Genomic DNA, 18510 nt, shown 5'->3' with positions numbered 1-18510 from the left:
TATTCTCGTCTGTTCCATCTTTCTCTTCTCTAGAAGACCAGTTGATTCTGGTCTTCTGTTAAGTGCTGTGAGGCGGTGAAGCTGGCTTCCCTGTAACTCTCAGAATTGGAGGCATAGACTGCTATGTTTAGACTGTGTTTAGATTCAGGAAGTATACTTGGCAGCAAAGAAGTAGAACTTGGTATGCTTCTAATGCCTTTCTTGTTTTTCTAACAACCAGCCAGTTGATATTCTAAGACATAATGTGAATTGCAGACATAAGTAGAAATTAAAAGGGCTGGGAAATAAAGGCAAGATGTTTGACAGCTGGAAAACCAGGGAGCCAATGGAAGGAGTGAGAAAGGACTTGAAAACATGTAACCTGTCATGCCAGTCCAGCTTTCAGGGAGCAAGGCAGCATCTTAGCTATATGGCTGGGGAAAAAAAAGTTTTAAGTTTGTTAGAGAAAGAATTAAAAAGCTGTGAATGATGGAAGACAGATTGAGCCCCAGTAGCTGGTTACACCACTAAACAGCTGACAACAGAACAAGAAAACAGATGTATACCTGCTACAGAGTGTACACAGCAATCATGCTGAAACAAATGCTTGTATATATGTTGTTCATGCTGTACTGCTAGATCTGTAAGTTGAATTTTCTTCAGGTTTTTGTGGCTCAGATTCAGGAGGTTAGAAGTAAAGTGGAGAAGCAATTTTTCATAGTGAATGAAGGATTTGGCTTTGTGTCATTGTTGCCTTGTCCAAGTTGAAATTCCCTGGAGACCCATTTTAATGGCTAATCAGGCTACATCACTATTTGTGTTAAAATATGCTGACCACTTATTTTGTAATGTAGAATAGTGACATTTTGCAGAGTGTCTGAATTGTGACATGATCAACTTGTTAAGAAACCAATTAGTAGTAGTACCATTTTTCCTCTACTAGATGATGGTTCCTTGTTCCAAAGCCAAATCAAAACTTATTGGAGTTAATATTAAGCTGCATGGCTAGTTAAGCTGTCTCCCAAGAAAGCCAGTAATGTATCCAAGAGAACAGAAGAGGTCAAAGCTGAGAGCAAAAGTGCTGATTAGATAGACCTGTTAAGCTACCTGAGTGGTTAAAAACCATGGTGGTTTTTTTTTGTTTTGGTTTGTTTTTGTTTTTTTCTTTTAAGAAGATATAAGTAGTCTGTGGCTATTGGTACTGTTTCCTGGAGTTCTAACAGTGTGCTCTGACATGTTCTAAAAATAAGCTTTTGGAATTATGAACTTGACATTTTTAATTCCCAAGACTGAGTTAGTAGGCTACGATTCTGTTTCCCCCCCACACACACATATTACAGATGTAGTTAAAAAAAAAAAACTTCTAGACATTTAAGAGTTACTCTGAGTTGTCACCATAAGGAAAACCTTAGATTATATGTTTTCTAAAGGCAACTATTATAGCAACAGGACTATGATTCTTTTGAATAATGATGCTTAACGCAGTAGCTTAACTACAGCACTAATCTTAAGAGTACCTACAGCTTAGAACAACCATTTGATGTGTCAAACTGATACTAATGCAGGGAGGAAAAAGGGATGTATATTTTGCTAATGCTACCTACATTAATTATGAAGGAAATAGTGGCAGATAATGACACAATACTGTTACTGAAAATATGCTATATAGAGTTAGGTAAACAGATCATAGCTTCTGCTTTCCTGAGACTATGGGTAAACGCTTGACCTCAGTATGAGTCAGTAACTAGGACAGGATGGTTTTACGGGTTTTATTTCTTTATTCACTGTTTGTTAACCCAGAACATGCAAGTTCTAATCTTCAACATCTACTATTCCTTAAAGCCTTTTTATTTTGTGCCTTATCTCCTTGTATTAATATAACAAAACTTAAACCAAATTTTCATGCTGCTGTAGTTTCACACTTAGTTCTCTCCAAATAAGCTGAAAAAGAGGAAGTAACTTGCTTGTTCCTTAGTAATAAAACAGGGAAGGGGATTGAAACTGAGACTGTTAAACTCTCTTCAAAAGAGTACTTTACTGTTTTCTGTAGAATACTTTGTCAGCATGCAGAGCTTCAAGGTTTGTACTTGTGACAAAGTATCCAATTACAGGTTATACTCACTAATCTCTTCCTCCTCTCACACAACTTCAAATTTATCTGCAAAAATTCTTTAAAAGGCAGAAAGGGCTAGTTACAGCTGGGAGTTCAGATGCTATTTACCTTTAAATAGCTGCAAGCTACTTTGATTTGGACCTCCTCTTTAGAATTTTTGCTAAATTCTGATGATGGACTCTTGCAGCAATTAAGTAGTGAAAAAAAGTTAAACTAACACTCATGCTCAGACTACATTGTCTGCTTTATCAGCAAGCAGTGAGAGCTTGCTGATGGTGTACTTTCTCTTTAGGCTAAAAGCTTAGCACCCTGACTAGCTTTCTGCCAAAATCCTCCTTTATTAGGAAAAAAATGAAGTAATTCTCATTTTATTAGTGTTTCTGGACTAGTGAAGAGTATAGCTACCAGGCAGCACGAAGTAAGTTGGTTCTGTTTAGACTCTTCACTCAGCTAAAAGATAGATCTGGGACCTAGTACAGAAAACAGCCATCTCCATCTGCTGTCGAACACTTTTTTAATATGGCACTTACACTGCTCTTACATGTATGTTGGAATACATGTGACCTGAATCTGGCAAAGAAACTATCATCTTACTCTGCACACATGGAAAGAATAGTTTTTTTTCTAATCAGGGCCAGTACAGTTACTTAAACAGATAGTCTTTTGACTTCCAAATCTGAGAACCTTTTCTTCCTAACCTAGCATCACATTTGTGTTTAAAAACAAGTTCATGTTCTACAGGGCTTATATTAGGAATGATGTTTCTTTGTTTCTGAAAGAAATAATCCCTCTTCCCAAACTCCATTCTGCTTATTTGAATAGTTTCAGCTTGTAGTTTCTTCACAGGCCTGTCCTATACACGTGGCAATCTAATAAGGGGATCTGCCTTAAGCAGCTCCCTGGCAAGTGACTAGTCTGGAACTATTTACAGAACTAAAGGTGGCCATCTGCTGATGGTAGTTAGAGTGGAGTTAGCAAAGCTCAAGGGTTGTACCTGTTGAATATTTTAGTAAGACTTCTTCAGATCTCAGAATTTTTTGAATTGCTTCAGAGTTTAGAAAAGCCAGAAATGCATGACAACTTTTTATTTTTGCATCAATTGCAACATTACAAGTAACAGATGAAACTCATTCTACTAGTCCCACACTATACAGAACTGAACAAATGCATTCTGCCACGCTCTAGGCACTGTGCATAAGAACCTGGTCAAGATCTTCAGTGCAAGTGTGACTAGAAAAATAAAGCAGTGCTATTACTGTTGCACCTGCATGTATCCCAGTGTCATTAATACATTTATGATAAGGCAGAATGGCAACCACTCTAGTGCATGAGCAATCCCATAGATTGGATTTTGCATCTAAAATAGTAAGCAAAGGGAGTAATGCTAATCACCTTAACAACGTGAGGTACAAACCCACAGTTTCAAGGAATATGTTGAGCCAATTTAGTGTCTTGATTGCAACAGAAGAAAACTTAAGCTGAAAATACTTGTTTTTAGTCTAGGAGGGAGAATTGAAAACTGGGCAGTTATAGCTGGCCCAAGGAATTCTGCTTCCTAGCTTTTGCTCAATCTTCATCTGTAGCACTGCAGCGACCTTTAACCGAAAAGTCTTCATCAAGCTACTAGCAAGTTTAACTGACCACATTCAACACCTTTCTAGCGGCTATAGTTCTGGAGCAAGTCCTTGCATTGATGGTGTTCGAGACAAGCATTTCTACTGAAGGTAGGTGTCAAGTTTCTTCTTGATGTTGTCAAAAGAATCCATTCCCATATAGTCAGCTTGGCCTTGCTCCCACCGTTCCTTGCGTTCTTGTGAAGATACCGTTGGTAATACTGGTGCTGGTGGTGAAGGTGGTGGTGCTGTTGCTGATACTGACATGTGGGACACTGCCTCTGTAACCTCTGCCTAAAAAGAAAGGCAGAGTGAAAATACAGAAATGCTTTGCACAGCTAAAGCAAGCAACAGGTGTGAGGGTGGGACAACCAAGTAGATGTTCTCATGCACAGCAGCAAGCACTGCCAGTGTGCAGGAATTATGCAACTTTCCTAGCAAAATAACAAAGCAGAGTGACAGGAGTCAGTGGGGAGAGAGAGGGGGTAAAAAAAAAAAAAAAAAAGTTTAAGTTCTTCATACCTCTCTACAGAAGCCACAAGAGAAAGCCAGAGTATAGACCAAGCCCGATAGCTGCAAATAGTTCATTAGAAAGATGAAAGATGCAAGATTAACAGGAGAAAGCACAGCTTAAGAGATCAGTAACTTTGGGCTGAGAAAGGTTGAGAACTTAAACTGGCCCATGTGCTAAGATGAGACTGTAGAGTCTGCAGTCAGATGCATGCTACTAAACTCCATGCGTGAGAAATAGAACTAGAAGAGTTACTTCGGCCTTGACAAGAATTAAGATTCATCCCTGCCAGTCTACTAAAGTACTTATTTTCTAGTTATTCTAGTCCTACCTAGATTTACCATGTAAAATCTGTATGTATATATTCTGTGCTAAATTGGGATTCTTCTTGAGAACTTTGTTAGCTGAAACATATTAAGAGTCAGGGCCCCTCTCTGTACATATTGAAAAAGGTACTCAGTTTAATTTCTGGGACACCATTAGTCACTTACTATAGTTTGCTGTAGGTTAAGTAACTTTGAAATAAGGAAGTTAAGCAGACATTTATGTTCAAGACTACTACAGCACACTTCTCATCCGTGTTATTCTTTATTCCAAGCTAAAACAAAAAAAAATCACACACAATACACCCCCAAAAATAAATTAAACCAAACCCATGCTTTACATTGTATGGGAGGGAAAATCAGTGAGAGGGTACAGAACCTGCCCATGCCCAGATAGTTTGTACAGGAATATTAGGAAAACACATACCATGTTTACACCCGTGGTATTTTCTTTAACGATTCCATGCTGTTCTAATAATGGTAAAACATTAGCCACATATGTATCCCACCACATGTTGAGGAATTCTGGGTGAACTATTTTAGGGTCATGCATTTCGCCTTTTAGGCTTTTTGTTCTGGAGTCGTATGTGTAGTTCCATGGTTTTGTGCTTCCCAGGAAATGTACCACTTTAGTATTTGCACCAAACCTGTTAGACAGAAAAAGTTAGAACCCACAATTTCTGTAGGTGTCCAGAAAAAGAGAGTTGTCTGTCAGACAAATTTAGAACCTGCAGTTTCTGTTGGTATCCAAAAACAGAAATATGAATGTCTTTAGGAGACTAAACACTAAACTATCTAAAACTGCCAATGCCAACTAGGACTGGAAGCATTGCTATGCAAACAGAACTCTACATTATGCTAGTCAGAATACAGCCAAAAATCTAACGTCTGGGCTATTTCAGTACTTACAGCAAACTCAAGTCTTTAGGTAGAATGATGTCCATAGCTCAGGAGAGAGCAGTCTCAAGCAGCCGTTGTAATTGGAACTAGTTTTAAAAGTGGAAAAGATTCTACTCCAAAGTCATTGATCCAGACAGCTAGACAGTACAAGCATTATGTAAGGAAGGGTCAGTGTTAAGAGTTACTCTTTCAGTCTGTATCCCTATAGAAAGGATCATAATAAGATCTTGCTGCAGGAAGACTGTGCCTCTGCAAAATAAAAGCTATGTGCTATCTAAGCCATTCCAGAGAACTTTTGATCTTGCTGCAGCAGGATCTTGCTAGACAACCAATCACTGTTTTCTAAATAACCTTAGCTTAGCCATGTTTTGTAAAAACATGGATTTCTTAAATTATTTGAATTCCATTTTCAGTATGGATTTCTAGCTTTGTCCCAAACATTATTAGTATGTTGTTTTGCATTAAGTGTGTAAGGTAAGATGCAACCCCTTTGAAGTAAAGAAGTAAAAGAGATGACATTCATTCCATTCTTCTCCTGTAGTGCCATAAATAGTGTTCAGCTTGAGTCAGTTTTGAGAAACAGCAGTACCAGTCTCTCTAGTAACAACAGCTTTCATATCTAGTTCAGTTTGTATCATGTGTTAGGATTTCTTCTCAACATAATAAAATTGAACTGGGTAATAATGCAAAACTAGCTTGTGCAGTAACACAATTTAAGTATGCCCAGGTCATATTGACTGGGACTCAGATGTTCAAGTTCTTCTACATATGGAGACTGTGTTTCAAAGTCTTTAGAATATTCAAAACAAAGCATATGCATTTTTTGCTATCCATGTCTCCTCCCCTACGTTGAAAGATTATTAACTGCATTTGCATACAGTGTTATGGACATGACTGATATTGTTGAGGCTTGAAACAAGATCAAGTATTTGCAGTAGTTGCAAGCAAAGAAGCTCTCTTGGGAATGTATGTTTCTGGGCTTTAACTGTAAATCCCAATGTCAAGATCTGGCATAATAGGGCTACCTTAGTTTCGTTAGCTGGCACATCACTATTTAGTAGCTGTGTTTTTCTTCATCTTAGCCTGCTGCTGTCTTGAGAAAATTTGTCATTGTTACAAATCAAGGCTGAAATGGCAAATTCTAATTCTAGCCTTAGAGAATGCCTAAGAAGCATTAAGTTAAAATGTTTCTACAAATGATGAAAAGTACTGTTAGCATTCTGCCCATTTAAGAACTGTACAACAGTTAATACATGCCAGGCTTCAAGGATGTTGCAATAGTTTCTTCTGAGACTTAAACTCAATTGTTAAGAAGCTTTATGTCCACATTAGCCACAGTGATTAGTCAGTCTGTCTTTCCCCATCTCCCAAAGAGAAGTCCATCAATTTTTGGAAATAAGACAGTTTCTCATGTGTTGGCATTTTCCTTTAGAAAAAGGATTACTGAGACTGCTGTGAAGTTTGGTCTTGCTGTACAAAGCTGCAAAAAACTTAGCTAATGATGTAAACAGATTCAAGCTTCAGTTTATTTCAGCTGCTGGTTATCATGAGTGTAGCTCCTCATCTAACCAAGGGAAATTGCTCACCTACTGAGGAGGGTGTTCTACTTAGAAGTGCTGCACTTCCATCATTCGACTTTTTTTTTGAAGGTCTGCTGAACTCAGTTAGGCAATTGATTTAATCAGTTAAATGGAGTTTTTGTCAGGAGCCACCAATCCCATTAACACTTTGTGGCACCAAGGTCATTTGTAAATTTAAGGTCATGTGACTATCAGCCAGCCAGCCATGGCAAGAGGACATACTTCACAATAGAAGTTAGCTTATCAATGCTATCCAACTACTTAGTCATTCTCAGGCTTGCATGTATTTCTTAAAATAAGTGTTCCACTTTTAGCATGACAGGATTTCAGATGGTGCTCTGATCACAAGACAGTTTGAGCTTGAGCCAGCAACAGTCCTGCTTATGCTAGCTGTTGCTTTAGACACTAGTAACTTTGTCATTCAGAGATCAGATTGGTTTTATGTAATTGGTACTTGTTTTCTTACTTTTACAGCTCTTAATGAACATGGGTTTGGGTTAGGGTTCAGCTTCTCATGTTGCCTCCTCTCCTCTTGTTTGTAATAACGCTCTTAAGAGTGACCTTGCCTATCACATAGGGTTTAAGTCACAAGCCAAATCTAATACTGTTAGGGAGTAGACAGTTGTTTTCTTTACACTGGAAATGTACAATGGCCTGGTGCCTGGCTGCAGTCTTTGTCCCACCCTATTACTTAGGGAACTGGTCTTAGGTCTAGAAAGACTGGTGGGAGGGAGTTTCAGCTTTACACAAGTTATACACTTTTGTACAGTTCAGTATGTTTATTTGAATGGTATAGGCTGAGAGATGAAATAACTACTGCTCATTAAATACCCCAAGTAATTTAAGTGATAGGAGAGGACAAGCTATCTAGACAGGAACACCACCACCAGTGACTTGCTGAAGTTTTGCTGATTCAAGCCAATTCAAGAGCTGCTGCCTTTGATTACAGCTGTAATAGAGTCCCAGGCTGCACTAGTTGCACTTCTTCCTTTTTGAAAGTGATCTTTCAAGTATGCTTGTTCTAAATGAACTGAGTGTTACTCTCAAGGATGAGTAGTAAAGCCACAGACACAGCTTTCTTTGTATTTCTCATCGCGAGATAATTCATTTAACTAGTATTAATTCAGCCCTTTAAAAAAAAAAGTGGCAATTACTATATATCTTCTTTTGGTTACAATAATGGTCTCTATTCAGAAAAAGTTCTTGTAAGTTCACATTGTGCCTTGCCATTATGTAACAAGAAATTAGTTTAGATAAGCCCTAAATCTGGTTACAGTGAATCACTTCAGAATTTTGAACTTACGCTTTAAATGCTGGAAGGTAGGAGTATACAGAAGTGCTGCTCAAATTATAAATAAATGGTAGATGTTTGCTCATGTCTGTTGTTGCCCAGCTGCTGAAGAAGGTGTTTAATAACCCCTGGTCTGCACCTGAAAGAATATATTAATAAGCTGGTTTAGGCTCTTCAATCATTTCACCAATACTTCTTAATTAAGAGTTAGTAGTGCAGTCTGTCACCTCCAGTAGGAGTTTGACATAGAGCACTGGAGTTCTATTTGTGAATGATCCTGTAAACCTTGCAGCCTTTGAAGATTCCCTCCCCCCCAAAAAAACAAAAAAAAAACAAATACAGAGAATGAAAAAGGTAATATGTTTGAGGTTACTCCTGCTTTCTAGAAGATAGCAAGCTGCTCAAACCCTGCTATTCAGGTTATTTTATTAGAGCTTAAATTCAAGCTGTATAATGCAGCAGAAAACAGGACTTGACAGTAGTGTACTACTCATCTTCAGGAAAGCTGTAGGTAAGAAGATCCAGTTCAAACAACAAGTTTGATTTTATTACTTAAGCTTTACAGATAACATGACCAAGATCTCTGGGCCAGAATTAGGTTATCAGTGTTCTGTTAATAAGCCAGCAACCCTGGATGCATCCATCTACATTGTGATCTTAAGAAAAGCACTTTCAGTCTTAGTGACAACTCTAGTAGAACTTATTTCCTGTTAACGGCTTTGATGAAGAGTTCATAGTTCTGTACTAGTATTCAGCTGATGCACATTATGTGAGTACATGAAGTTACACTGAAACAGGGTTTGAGTTTAATCATTTTTAGTAAGATTAGGGGAGTGGGAGCAGTTACTTGTTTCAAGTATTCAGTGTTTGAAGAGCAAAGAGGACCAACTGTTATGCATATATTAAGGTCAGAGTTCATATACAAACTCTAGACATCGTCTTAACTTGCTTTAAGTATTCTGGAAAGTCATTGAGACAGATACTGCTTCTGCACATATCTATGAAGCTACTAACCCCTGAATGAGGATAACTGTCAAAGTTATGGCTAGAGCTACAGTGCTGGGATGGGTTGCCTCTCAATTTGCAAGTAGAGGTTATAGTGAGGTCAAATGAATCTAAAGTTACTTGATATGGCAGTAGTAGAGTAGCTAAAAAAAATAGCTCCTGGCCTGAAGCAGACTAGTTTACAAGCAGCTACAGAGAAGTAGAAGCTTTTTATTTATATCCATTCATTCTTTATATCACCAAATACACTTAGTCTTGTAAGTGCAAGACAACTGAAGAGACTTCCTTGACTTTTATTTGCTTGTTTTCCTCCATCTGTTAAAGTAACATTTCTGAAGAATAAGTAGATTGATAGCATAGTTAGATGAGAGACAATATTTTATTTTAATCTTTTATTTTCTAAAGCAGTCAGTCTCTGCTGATTCAGGAAAGGTCTTATGGCCTATGATTAAACTAAGGTTTACACCCTTACTGCTGTTTGAGTATAGTTTGCTTTGTGACTGACAGATCTAGATACTGGGCATACACTTAGAGGTACAGGAGGTACACTGACAAATATAAATTAAGTATCCTGTTACAGCTGTCAGCATACATGCAGACTGCAGAGTGAGAAATTGCCTAGAGAGACAGTGCAGTAATTTAGAACCTGACTTGCCTCTCAGCCCATGAGGAGGGAAAGCACTTTTGAACAAGTTGCCCATCACAACGTAGCAGCAAAGAAACCAGACAAGCCCTCAGTCTTTATTCAGCTACATTTAGTTTTAACTTCTAATTTAATGCAGTATTAAGAATGTGTACCCTAACAGTAAGATAATCTGGAAGAGGAAACAGATCTGCAGAACAGATGACAACTTCAGTGATAGCAACAACATATTCAACTTATTCTACAAAGCTTTCTATCACTCAGACTTGTTCTGCATACTCAGCTTGTTTTCAGATTGCATGCATTTATGCCAAAGCACCCAGTGAAAGCAGCATTTAGGTGTCCAAGTTCACGTTACCAGCAGTCTTGTACAAACTGGACTGTAAATACAATGTGAGAGAATCAGGCAATTACATTAGCCACACGTCTACAGATGCAGACTTGCTGCATCAGGTCTTTATATGTAAAAGCAATCATTTCATATCCCAGGCTGAAGAGCCAGAGGATTGTTCAAGCAATAGCAATAATTCTTAAAGTATCAGTACTGCCAGACTTGTTTAATACCAAACTGTTTCCTTTCCCCGTGAGTTTTAAACAATATCTAGAATTATTGCATGGCATATTCCTTATTATCTAGAAAGGTGGACTTCAAAGACAGTAGCTGTTATTCTATATAACTAGTCATCATTCTATGATTTCTGGACAACAGCATCATGTAAGTGGCATCTGTCTGCTGTAGTTTATAAACATGAAATACTCTGGAAGGTCTTGCATTTCCTAGTTATTACTGCTGCAGATGGGATGCTTGGAGCTTGATTTCAATTATGCATTGCTTGATAGCTTGTAGAGTTTGCATCCCTGCACCCTATTAAGAGCAGTGACCCTTCACAGACATTTCTCTTAAAGTTTCCTAGAAACTTTTATTACTGTTCAGACCAATTTAAGTTTAAATCACTCTTGTTCATCTGAGCTCATGAGCTCAATAGCAGCTTATGCAAGTAGTACAAGTCTCCCCTCATTATTCAGATCTGTGCTACCATTTAGCAGTAGTAAAGTTGAATAGTGAAGTAAAACCTGAAGCAGAAGTGACAGGTTTAGAAATTTGGTACTTAAACTGTTAACCTACCCTTTTTGTTATTAAGTGCTGCAACAACTGCTTCTTGTTTAGGACACTGAGGAAGTTTCACCATTGTGTGGCTTTAGCTCTCAAGTCAAAGTACAGTGTGAAAGCAGTTCTATCCTTTAATAGACAGGGGCCTTAACAGACCCAAGATGGGTCTGCTAAGAGTCAAGCACAGATACCTCAGCAAACAATCACCAGATCTCAGATATTCCTGGAGCTATTCAACAGTGGGCTTGCACAAGTTCCCCCCCCCCCAGTCTATTTTTATTCCCACAGGAATGCAGTACCATGTTAAAGCTTTTGCTGCAGCTGGTGATCAGTTTACCCTCAACATCTGAGAGTGCTCCCAGAGCTGCCAAATGCTACCTTGTAAGTAGTAATGTATAGACAAACCCCTTATTTCAAGTACTCATTTTCAGTAGAGTTTATTCACATGGTAGCATTAAGCATCCAACTGACACTTAATGTTCTTTAGGAGGCCAGGCACAGGAATGCCTACAAATAGCAATTATTCTGCACACCAGGAGTAAATAGTAAAAATTCTAGATGTCACAAGGTACAGAAAGGTAAGTCAACAGGCTAGCTATTTATGTTCAAATAAGAGCATTTTATGGTCTTATTTACACAGTTCTCTGTAGCTTTTTCAGTTAGATCTGGTTTTGTGCCACAGTAGTTACATAATGAAGTTTAGTGAAGGGAGACAGTGCTAGTCATTCAGAAGCATTGAACTATGGCAGCCTTCAAGCAACAGGTGCTTTCACTGCAATGGTTATAGTTTTGGGACACTTACAAAACAGCAGAAGTTGGCTTCTCAAGCTTAAATCTGGCACAGTGACCAATCCCAAGTGACCTATGGTGGGAAGCAGCCAGGGCTACAAATGTTTGATACTGGGACAAAGACTATCAACTGTCTTATAAAGATAGGAAGCTATCACATAGCGTATCAAGATTAATCTAGCATTAAGTGATAGTCGTATCTTCAAATGCATTTGTTCATGGAGTTGCACTTAAGTTGACTAATGCTGTTTTTTCACAGCAACTTGAATTAGTCTAAAACACCCAGTCTTGAGTGTTAGGGCTAGCTGAAGAGACAAGTTTATTTAGAAATGCATGAAGCATGGTACTGCAGTTTGATTTGCTACACATGCATTGTGCTTATTCCATCTTAACTCATTATATGGTTCTGCATTCCTAATGCTTCCAGCTGCTAGTTTAGAGGCCTCTTATTTTGTGTTTCATGGGGACCACAATCTGAAAACATACTGGAACAAAATCCTCTACAGCAGTAAGAGTTTTGTGTAGTCACAACAGAGCTTGGAATTCCATCATACTGAGCCCTGATAGGCTATGCCTAGTTACTGAGCCATCCCAACCACCATTGCCATTTTGGTCTAAATTATAGTGGAATATGGATTAATACATACCATCAAAGCTGCCTTTCTCTGTGGCAAACTGTAACAGCCGGTTGTATGTTTCAATGGAAGGTCGGTAAACAAAAACTCCAGAATTAAAACAGTCAGGCCAGCCTGGATCTGGTGCTGCAGACAGCTCTTCTCTCTCAAAAAGCTCATCAATATTTGACAAAACCTAGTTGTAGGGGAAAAAAAAAATTGCTTTCTGGTTTCTGGGCTAGGAATTGGGTATCTTGTCTTAATGTATTTTGATATCCACCTCAAGACATGAAGGAAAGTTCTCATATCATTGGTCTTTTGTTATGGAAGACAACTTTTTATATTGAGATAGTCCCCATTTATTAAGTGTTACAAGTATTTAAATTTAAAAGCACTTCCATAGTTACTGAGTTACAAGTCCAAATAGCAAAAAAACCCTTCACTACCCCTTCACAAAAAACAAAACAAAACATACCCAAAACCACAAAACTCACAGCAGGTCATGAAGAGGCACCACAAGAAAACTACTTACCATTGTGTCTGCATCCATGAAAACACATTTTGAATATTGTGTCAGTTCCCAGCAGTGAAGTTTTGTTAGAGTGACACCCAGCTCAGGTCTCTTCATTAATGCTAAGTGTGCTGAATCTCCACTGTCCAGAATATTTACCAATATGACTTCATCAAAGACTCTTTCCAGCACTTTCCTGTGGAAAGAAGTAGTTGCCAGGATTCAGTTCTATTGTTATTCCAGTACCAGACCATGTGACAGATTCCATGAACAGAAGTTGGGTACCAAGGAACCTGTTACAGTATTTCATGTGCCATCAGTAAGAGCAGACTGCATATATTTGAATGCATAAGCATTTCTCTCTACCTCAGTGTTTCTAGTTTGTAATGGACACCTTTTGGGGAATTAATAAGTTTTTTCTAAATAGGGGTTTAATTGGTATTGCTACCAGCTTAGGTAGGTTATGGCTATGTAGTACAAGTTTTCCACACTTCCCCTCCCACCCCGCCTCAGACAGACTGAGCTCTTTTGGTGAGATGACAGTCTATTTTAAGCTTGCAATTAATGAACAGGAAGCTGTTAAAATAGCTTGGGCAAGACTTTGGACAGTAGTTGAATCCTAAGCAGTTGCAACAGGAGTTTATGCAATAGCCGTAACACTGTTCTATATTTGTGACTATTAGAACCATGCGACCAGACAGTTATTAAAGCTTTCTTTATCCCATGAAATTTTTAAAGGCTCACTTAAATCATGGCTGTGGGTACAGCAGCATTTTGACTCAGTATCGTGTCCACCTTAGCAGTGACACTTAAACTTTCAGACAGTGTAGTGAACTTTTGTGGCAGATATCCACCCTTTGCTTTAACATCACTGCTTAATTACAAGAGAGGTTAAGGATGTGCTTTTAAGAATTTGAAGCATCCATAAAGTCTCACTATTGTATACAGCATCTTGAATGCTCAGCAACAATCTGTACAGTTTGAGCCATGGAGAGCTTACAGATGAGTTAGAACTCTGCTTTACAAGGCTGTCTTTCTGCTGATGAGAAATTTGGTATGAACAGTTGCTTTTAAACTTAAGGCACAAGTTGTTTGTGGATAGTGAAAAATACAAGTTCCACTTATGCCATTATATATCTATTGGTAGTGTGGCTATAGCTGGTCTAAGAACTCAGCATAGCTACTTTGACCTAGCACAGTAAGCATGCGTATCTGGTTCATCTTGAAAGAGTGCACTCACCTATTACATTGAAATAGATATACCTACCTGGAGCATCATTTGAGCGATAAGGCTGTTTAGCTGCCAAGAGACTCCAGAGATTCACTCCATTTACTGAGCCACTTTACAGTCTCTACAAATTGAGTTATCTTTTCAGAAGAACTTTCCCATGTAGAGACTCTTGAATTCTAATCTGCAGTTCATGTAGCTATTAAGTCAAAATCCCCCCCACCCCATCTTATATGTGGAAAAAGCCCCCTGCCAGTTCCATACTGAGATTACTTCTAGAAAGGCCATAGGAAGCAGTTTCATGAAAATTTCATTATTGTGGTGAGCCTCCTTAGATGCCTCTGATTCTGTTGATTTGACATCCTTGGCGCTACTTCAGTTCTATTCATTTTATTCTCTCATGATGCAATCCAATTTGAAGCGTCTGCTAGATTTCAATAGTTTCAATGTTACATTAACTCATTAACTCCCATGAAGTAGGTAAATACCACTCCCCTACCCTCACCTCCACACAGACCCCTAGTGAAGGCACAAACAATGTCATTTTTGGGGCAATTCCAGGTATGACTATGAAAGAGCAGAGATCCAGTTCAAACAGTACTATCAAGACACAGTTTAGTGCTCTAACTACAGTGTTGTTTTTGTTTGTTTTTTTAAAGTCATCACCATATAGTGATATGGAAGAAAAGAAAAAAACAGTTTGCCTGAAGAAGCACTTACAGTGCTTTTTCAACAGACAGTCAAAGTTTGATTCTGCTAGGCTTAGTTTCTAAGCTTCCAGAGTTTTAGAAGGTTACTATGAACAAGTTTAGCTGTCTTTTTTTAAACTTTCACATCAGCAGGCACTGTGGCAGTTTGATGCCTTTAAGTGACCTTACCTCATGGGATCCGAGACCTGAGGAGTTATGAGCGCAGTCAACTTCCTTGTTGTTCTATAGTGTTGCAAAGATGAACCAAGTACCAGTGCTCCTTTCACATAGGAGTCATTTGTGGCTAGAGTCACAAAAGACTGATCTGGAAGAAATGAACTTGGTCAAGTTAGCAAGGTCCACCACTTTATTCTGAGACAGATGTATTAGAAACCTAGAATTGTTAGTCAGGTAGTCATGCTGAGAAACCTCTAAGACACATCCTTTAACTTTGTGTATTGTGCCTGCCTACTGCTGAATGAGGCAGATTATACTTGCATAGCTATACTTGCCATCAGCAACTTGACACATAGCAAGATGTGGTAAAAAGCAAAATCAGAACTGCTGCAAGAGAAATCCAGTTCCAGCTTGCCCACAGGTTAATGTCATGCCAGATGTTAGTGAAAAGCTAAAATAGTATGAAGAGCCATATTTGGGGCAAATATATAGCCATTTTCAAGTATTGGTGCTAGTAAGCTTGCATGTAGTCTAAATTCTAAAACAGTTCAGTTCTGTAGAGTTACTATGGGTTCAGCTCGCAACACAGAAGCTAGGGCAGGATAAATCTTAAGTTTCACTTTAAATGAAAGCAACTATTGAATTAGATGTTGGACAGAAGTATTAAGTTTTGCTAGCTCAGGATTTTGCAGACGAGTTGTTTAGCAATGCATTGTTGCAGCTTTGTCACAAAAATGCAATATTTAAGTGGGAAGCATCCAGTAGTAAGTGATTTAAGACCCATAGCAATAGTTTTTGCTCTTTAGTTAATACTCTCTAGAAAGGTAACAGTTGGATCGTTGCTATAAAGTATGAGCTTGTGCTCCAGCAGTCTCTTAAAAATGATGATTAAGATGTATTACTTTGCCCTGTACTACTCATTAAGGCCAAACAATACAAACCTTACATTCTTTTAGTTGTCATGTTTTGTTTTAAACTGCCAGGGTGGAACTGACACAGCTAACAATGAACTGAAGTAGTTTAGAAATCACTTGTTTGACTGTCATTATGCAGTACTCCTTTCCAAGCTACAGTGCTTTACAAAGAAGCATGCTTTTTCCCTAGCAAGCTTTTTTTTTTTTTGAACACTATCTGCAAAATGTTTTTGTAGAAATTTCAAGAAGAGATTTTTTCATATCAAAATTTTGGAAGCTATTTTGAGAAGGATCATGTCATTTGGGACAATTATTCAGCCTATAAGACAGTCACATTTTTATTTGATTTTAATGCCACCTAAACAGTTGATAACAAAGAGTCATGTACCACAGTGGTCTAAAAGCTCAGCAGATTTGTTCTGCAAGCCAGCTTCAAAACACTGCATTTTGGCTAGCAGCAAAACCAATTAGTCCCAGGGATTTAGATTATAGTGGTCGGTTACACAATTCAAGAAAGATTCTATAAAACCAGAAATAAAGTTTAATTCACTTAACTAGCAGTTTGTATTAGTTCATATAACCCAGCAAATTTATAGGATAATTTCCTGTTTGTTTAGAGCTTTGAAGCTTTACAAATAGCAAGTATGTACCATTTTAGGTGGCATAAACATCCATCTAATAAGAAAGCATGTGTTATTACTGAATTTGCATGTTACTCTATGCAGACAGCTCACTAAAAATCCAGCATAGACAAAGCAAGATTGTACTAATTTTTTCAGCAGTAGAAGACTAATTCTTCTAGTACCCTTGCCACTGACAGACTGATCTTTTGTGTTTGTTAGCTTGTATACTGTTGGCAGGTCTCCTCACTTGACTGAAACTGAGTATTCAATTTCTGTATTGCCATGTTTACCAGTTAGGCAGCTTGTGGGACACAAAGGTCTTTGAGAAATAAAGCCAATTTAATTATGAAGTAAAGGCTAAAAAGCCCTCTAGTCCATCTCAACTAGATTTGGAAGCATTATGACTGCTTGGCAGGAGGAGGATACTGGCAGCTTGTAGAGCTACAGAGTCAGTACAGCTTTCCACAGCTCTGAATAAAACATGTTCCGTTTCATACCTTCTCTTAGCTACGTTCATAGATGTTATGTGTGAGTCCATGCTACAGTCTAGGCAAGACCAGTTACTGCTGAACATGGAAGTTAACTCTAAAAGAGACCAGTCCGTTCCACCCAACCTACAGATCTTCCAGTTGGGTGGGTCTCCCCTCCTGTCCTCCCTGTCTCCATTCACTGTAAACTCTTCCTCCACAGAAGGTTATGTTCACACTGTAGTCACTGTTGTCCCTCACCACAGAGGCACAGTAAAATTAGCTACTAGTGATAACATGGCTGCAACAACACAAAGTGCAGGATATTTGTACAGCTTCATAATTGACTTATCTGGGCAAAAGCCTTCTCAGGTTACAGCTTATAGGAGCCGCTCTGTATCTCCAGAAGCTATTCCGGGGACGTCTTTGGCTGCCCAGCTCCCAGGCTGCAGCATCTAGACGAAGCAGCCCTCTGCACCAGCCCTCGCTCCGAGGCCCGTGCGAGGAGCACCCCGTGACAGCCTGCAGGGGGGCGCCGGGAGCAGAAGCTTCACCCAGGAGCATTCTTAGTGATGCCACCTTTTAAAGGCTCATCCACAGTTCTCACGGGTGTTTGTCTAGTCCCCCGTTATCTTAATTAAGTGCGTTTGACTGTTTTTGAGTACGGAATTCCTCAAGAAACAGGAGCATCTACACCACAGGTGCCTGGGGAGGCAGATCACAAGTCTCCTGCAGCTCTTCCAGATCTGAAAGCGAAACATGCTACACCAACAGCTTCACCAGAGGAATCGCGGGGGAGGGACAGGTTAGACGCTCCTGGGGAGGGGGAGGAACTGCTCACTGCAAAGCTCCAGGCAGAGCGCTGGGCCTCCCCCGCGGCCCTGCAGCCCCGGCGAGGCTCGCCGGCCCTCACGGCGGCGGACAAGCCCCAGGCTGGGTGGGGGCTGGCAGCGCAGCAGCCCCCAGCACGGCGCGCAGCGAGGCTGAAGCAAGAGCGCCCTCCTCGCCCGTACGGAGCCGCCCAGCGAGCTGCCCGGGGCGCCCCCTGCGGAACCCCGGCCCCACCAGGCGAGGGCGGCGGCCCGCCCCCGGAACGCGCCGCGGGCGGGCACCGCAGCCTAAAAATAGGGGCCGCCGCCGCCGTCCGCCCTGCCCCAGCGCCGCGACCGCAGAGCGCACGGCGGCCCCGCGAGCCCGGTCCCCGCCGCCGGGAGCCGCAGCTCACTAACCTGCCATGGTGCCAGCACCCCCGTACAGCTACAGCAGAGGCGGCAGCGGCGCTCCCGGCCCTCCGCCACGGCCGTCCCTTATATAGGGCGGAGCCGCGCGATACGTCCCCGGCCCGCGGGCTGCGGCCCTGCCCCGAGGAGCGCCTGACCCCCGCGGCTGGGCGGGGCGGGGCTCCGCCATGACTCTCGGCGACGGGGGC

General features: G+C 40.1%; 1 protein-coding gene across 2 annotated transcripts; it reads right to left on the bottom strand.

Moving 5' to 3' along the window:
- Nucleotides 1-3162: 3162 nt before the first annotated feature.
- Nucleotides 3163-18483, bottom strand: GYG1 (glycogenin 1). 2 transcript variants are annotated; one of them, XM_067301513.1, is made up of 7 exons: nucleotides 18311-18482; nucleotides 15090-15225; nucleotides 13005-13179; nucleotides 12506-12668; nucleotides 8323-8449; nucleotides 4967-5186; nucleotides 3163-3999 (listed from the first exon to the last, which is right to left on the bottom strand). In XM_067301513.1, the coding sequence occupies exons 1-7, from the start codon at nucleotides 18315-18317 to the stop codon at nucleotides 3808-3810; spliced, it is 1020 nt and encodes a 339-aa protein (XP_067157614.1). In that variant the 5' UTR covers nucleotides 18318-18482; the 3' UTR covers nucleotides 3163-3807. The 2 variants fall into 2 exon arrangements, with proteins under 2 accessions (XP_067157614.1, XP_067157615.1); XM_067301514.1 differs by lacking the exon at nucleotides 4967-5186 and having other exon boundaries at nucleotides 18311-18483.
- Between the last annotated feature and the right edge of the window lie 27 nt (nucleotides 18484-18510).

The sequence above is a fragment of the Apteryx mantelli genome, chromosome 9 (assembly GCF_036417845.1).
Source record: "Apteryx mantelli isolate bAptMan1 chromosome 9, bAptMan1.hap1, whole genome shotgun sequence".
In the NCBI taxonomy this organism is placed as follows: Eukaryota; Metazoa; Chordata; class Aves; order Apterygiformes; family Apterygidae; genus Apteryx; species Apteryx mantelli.
The sequence above is the reverse complement of the archived record's forward strand: the minus strand, read 5'-3'. Positions and strand labels throughout refer to the sequence as shown.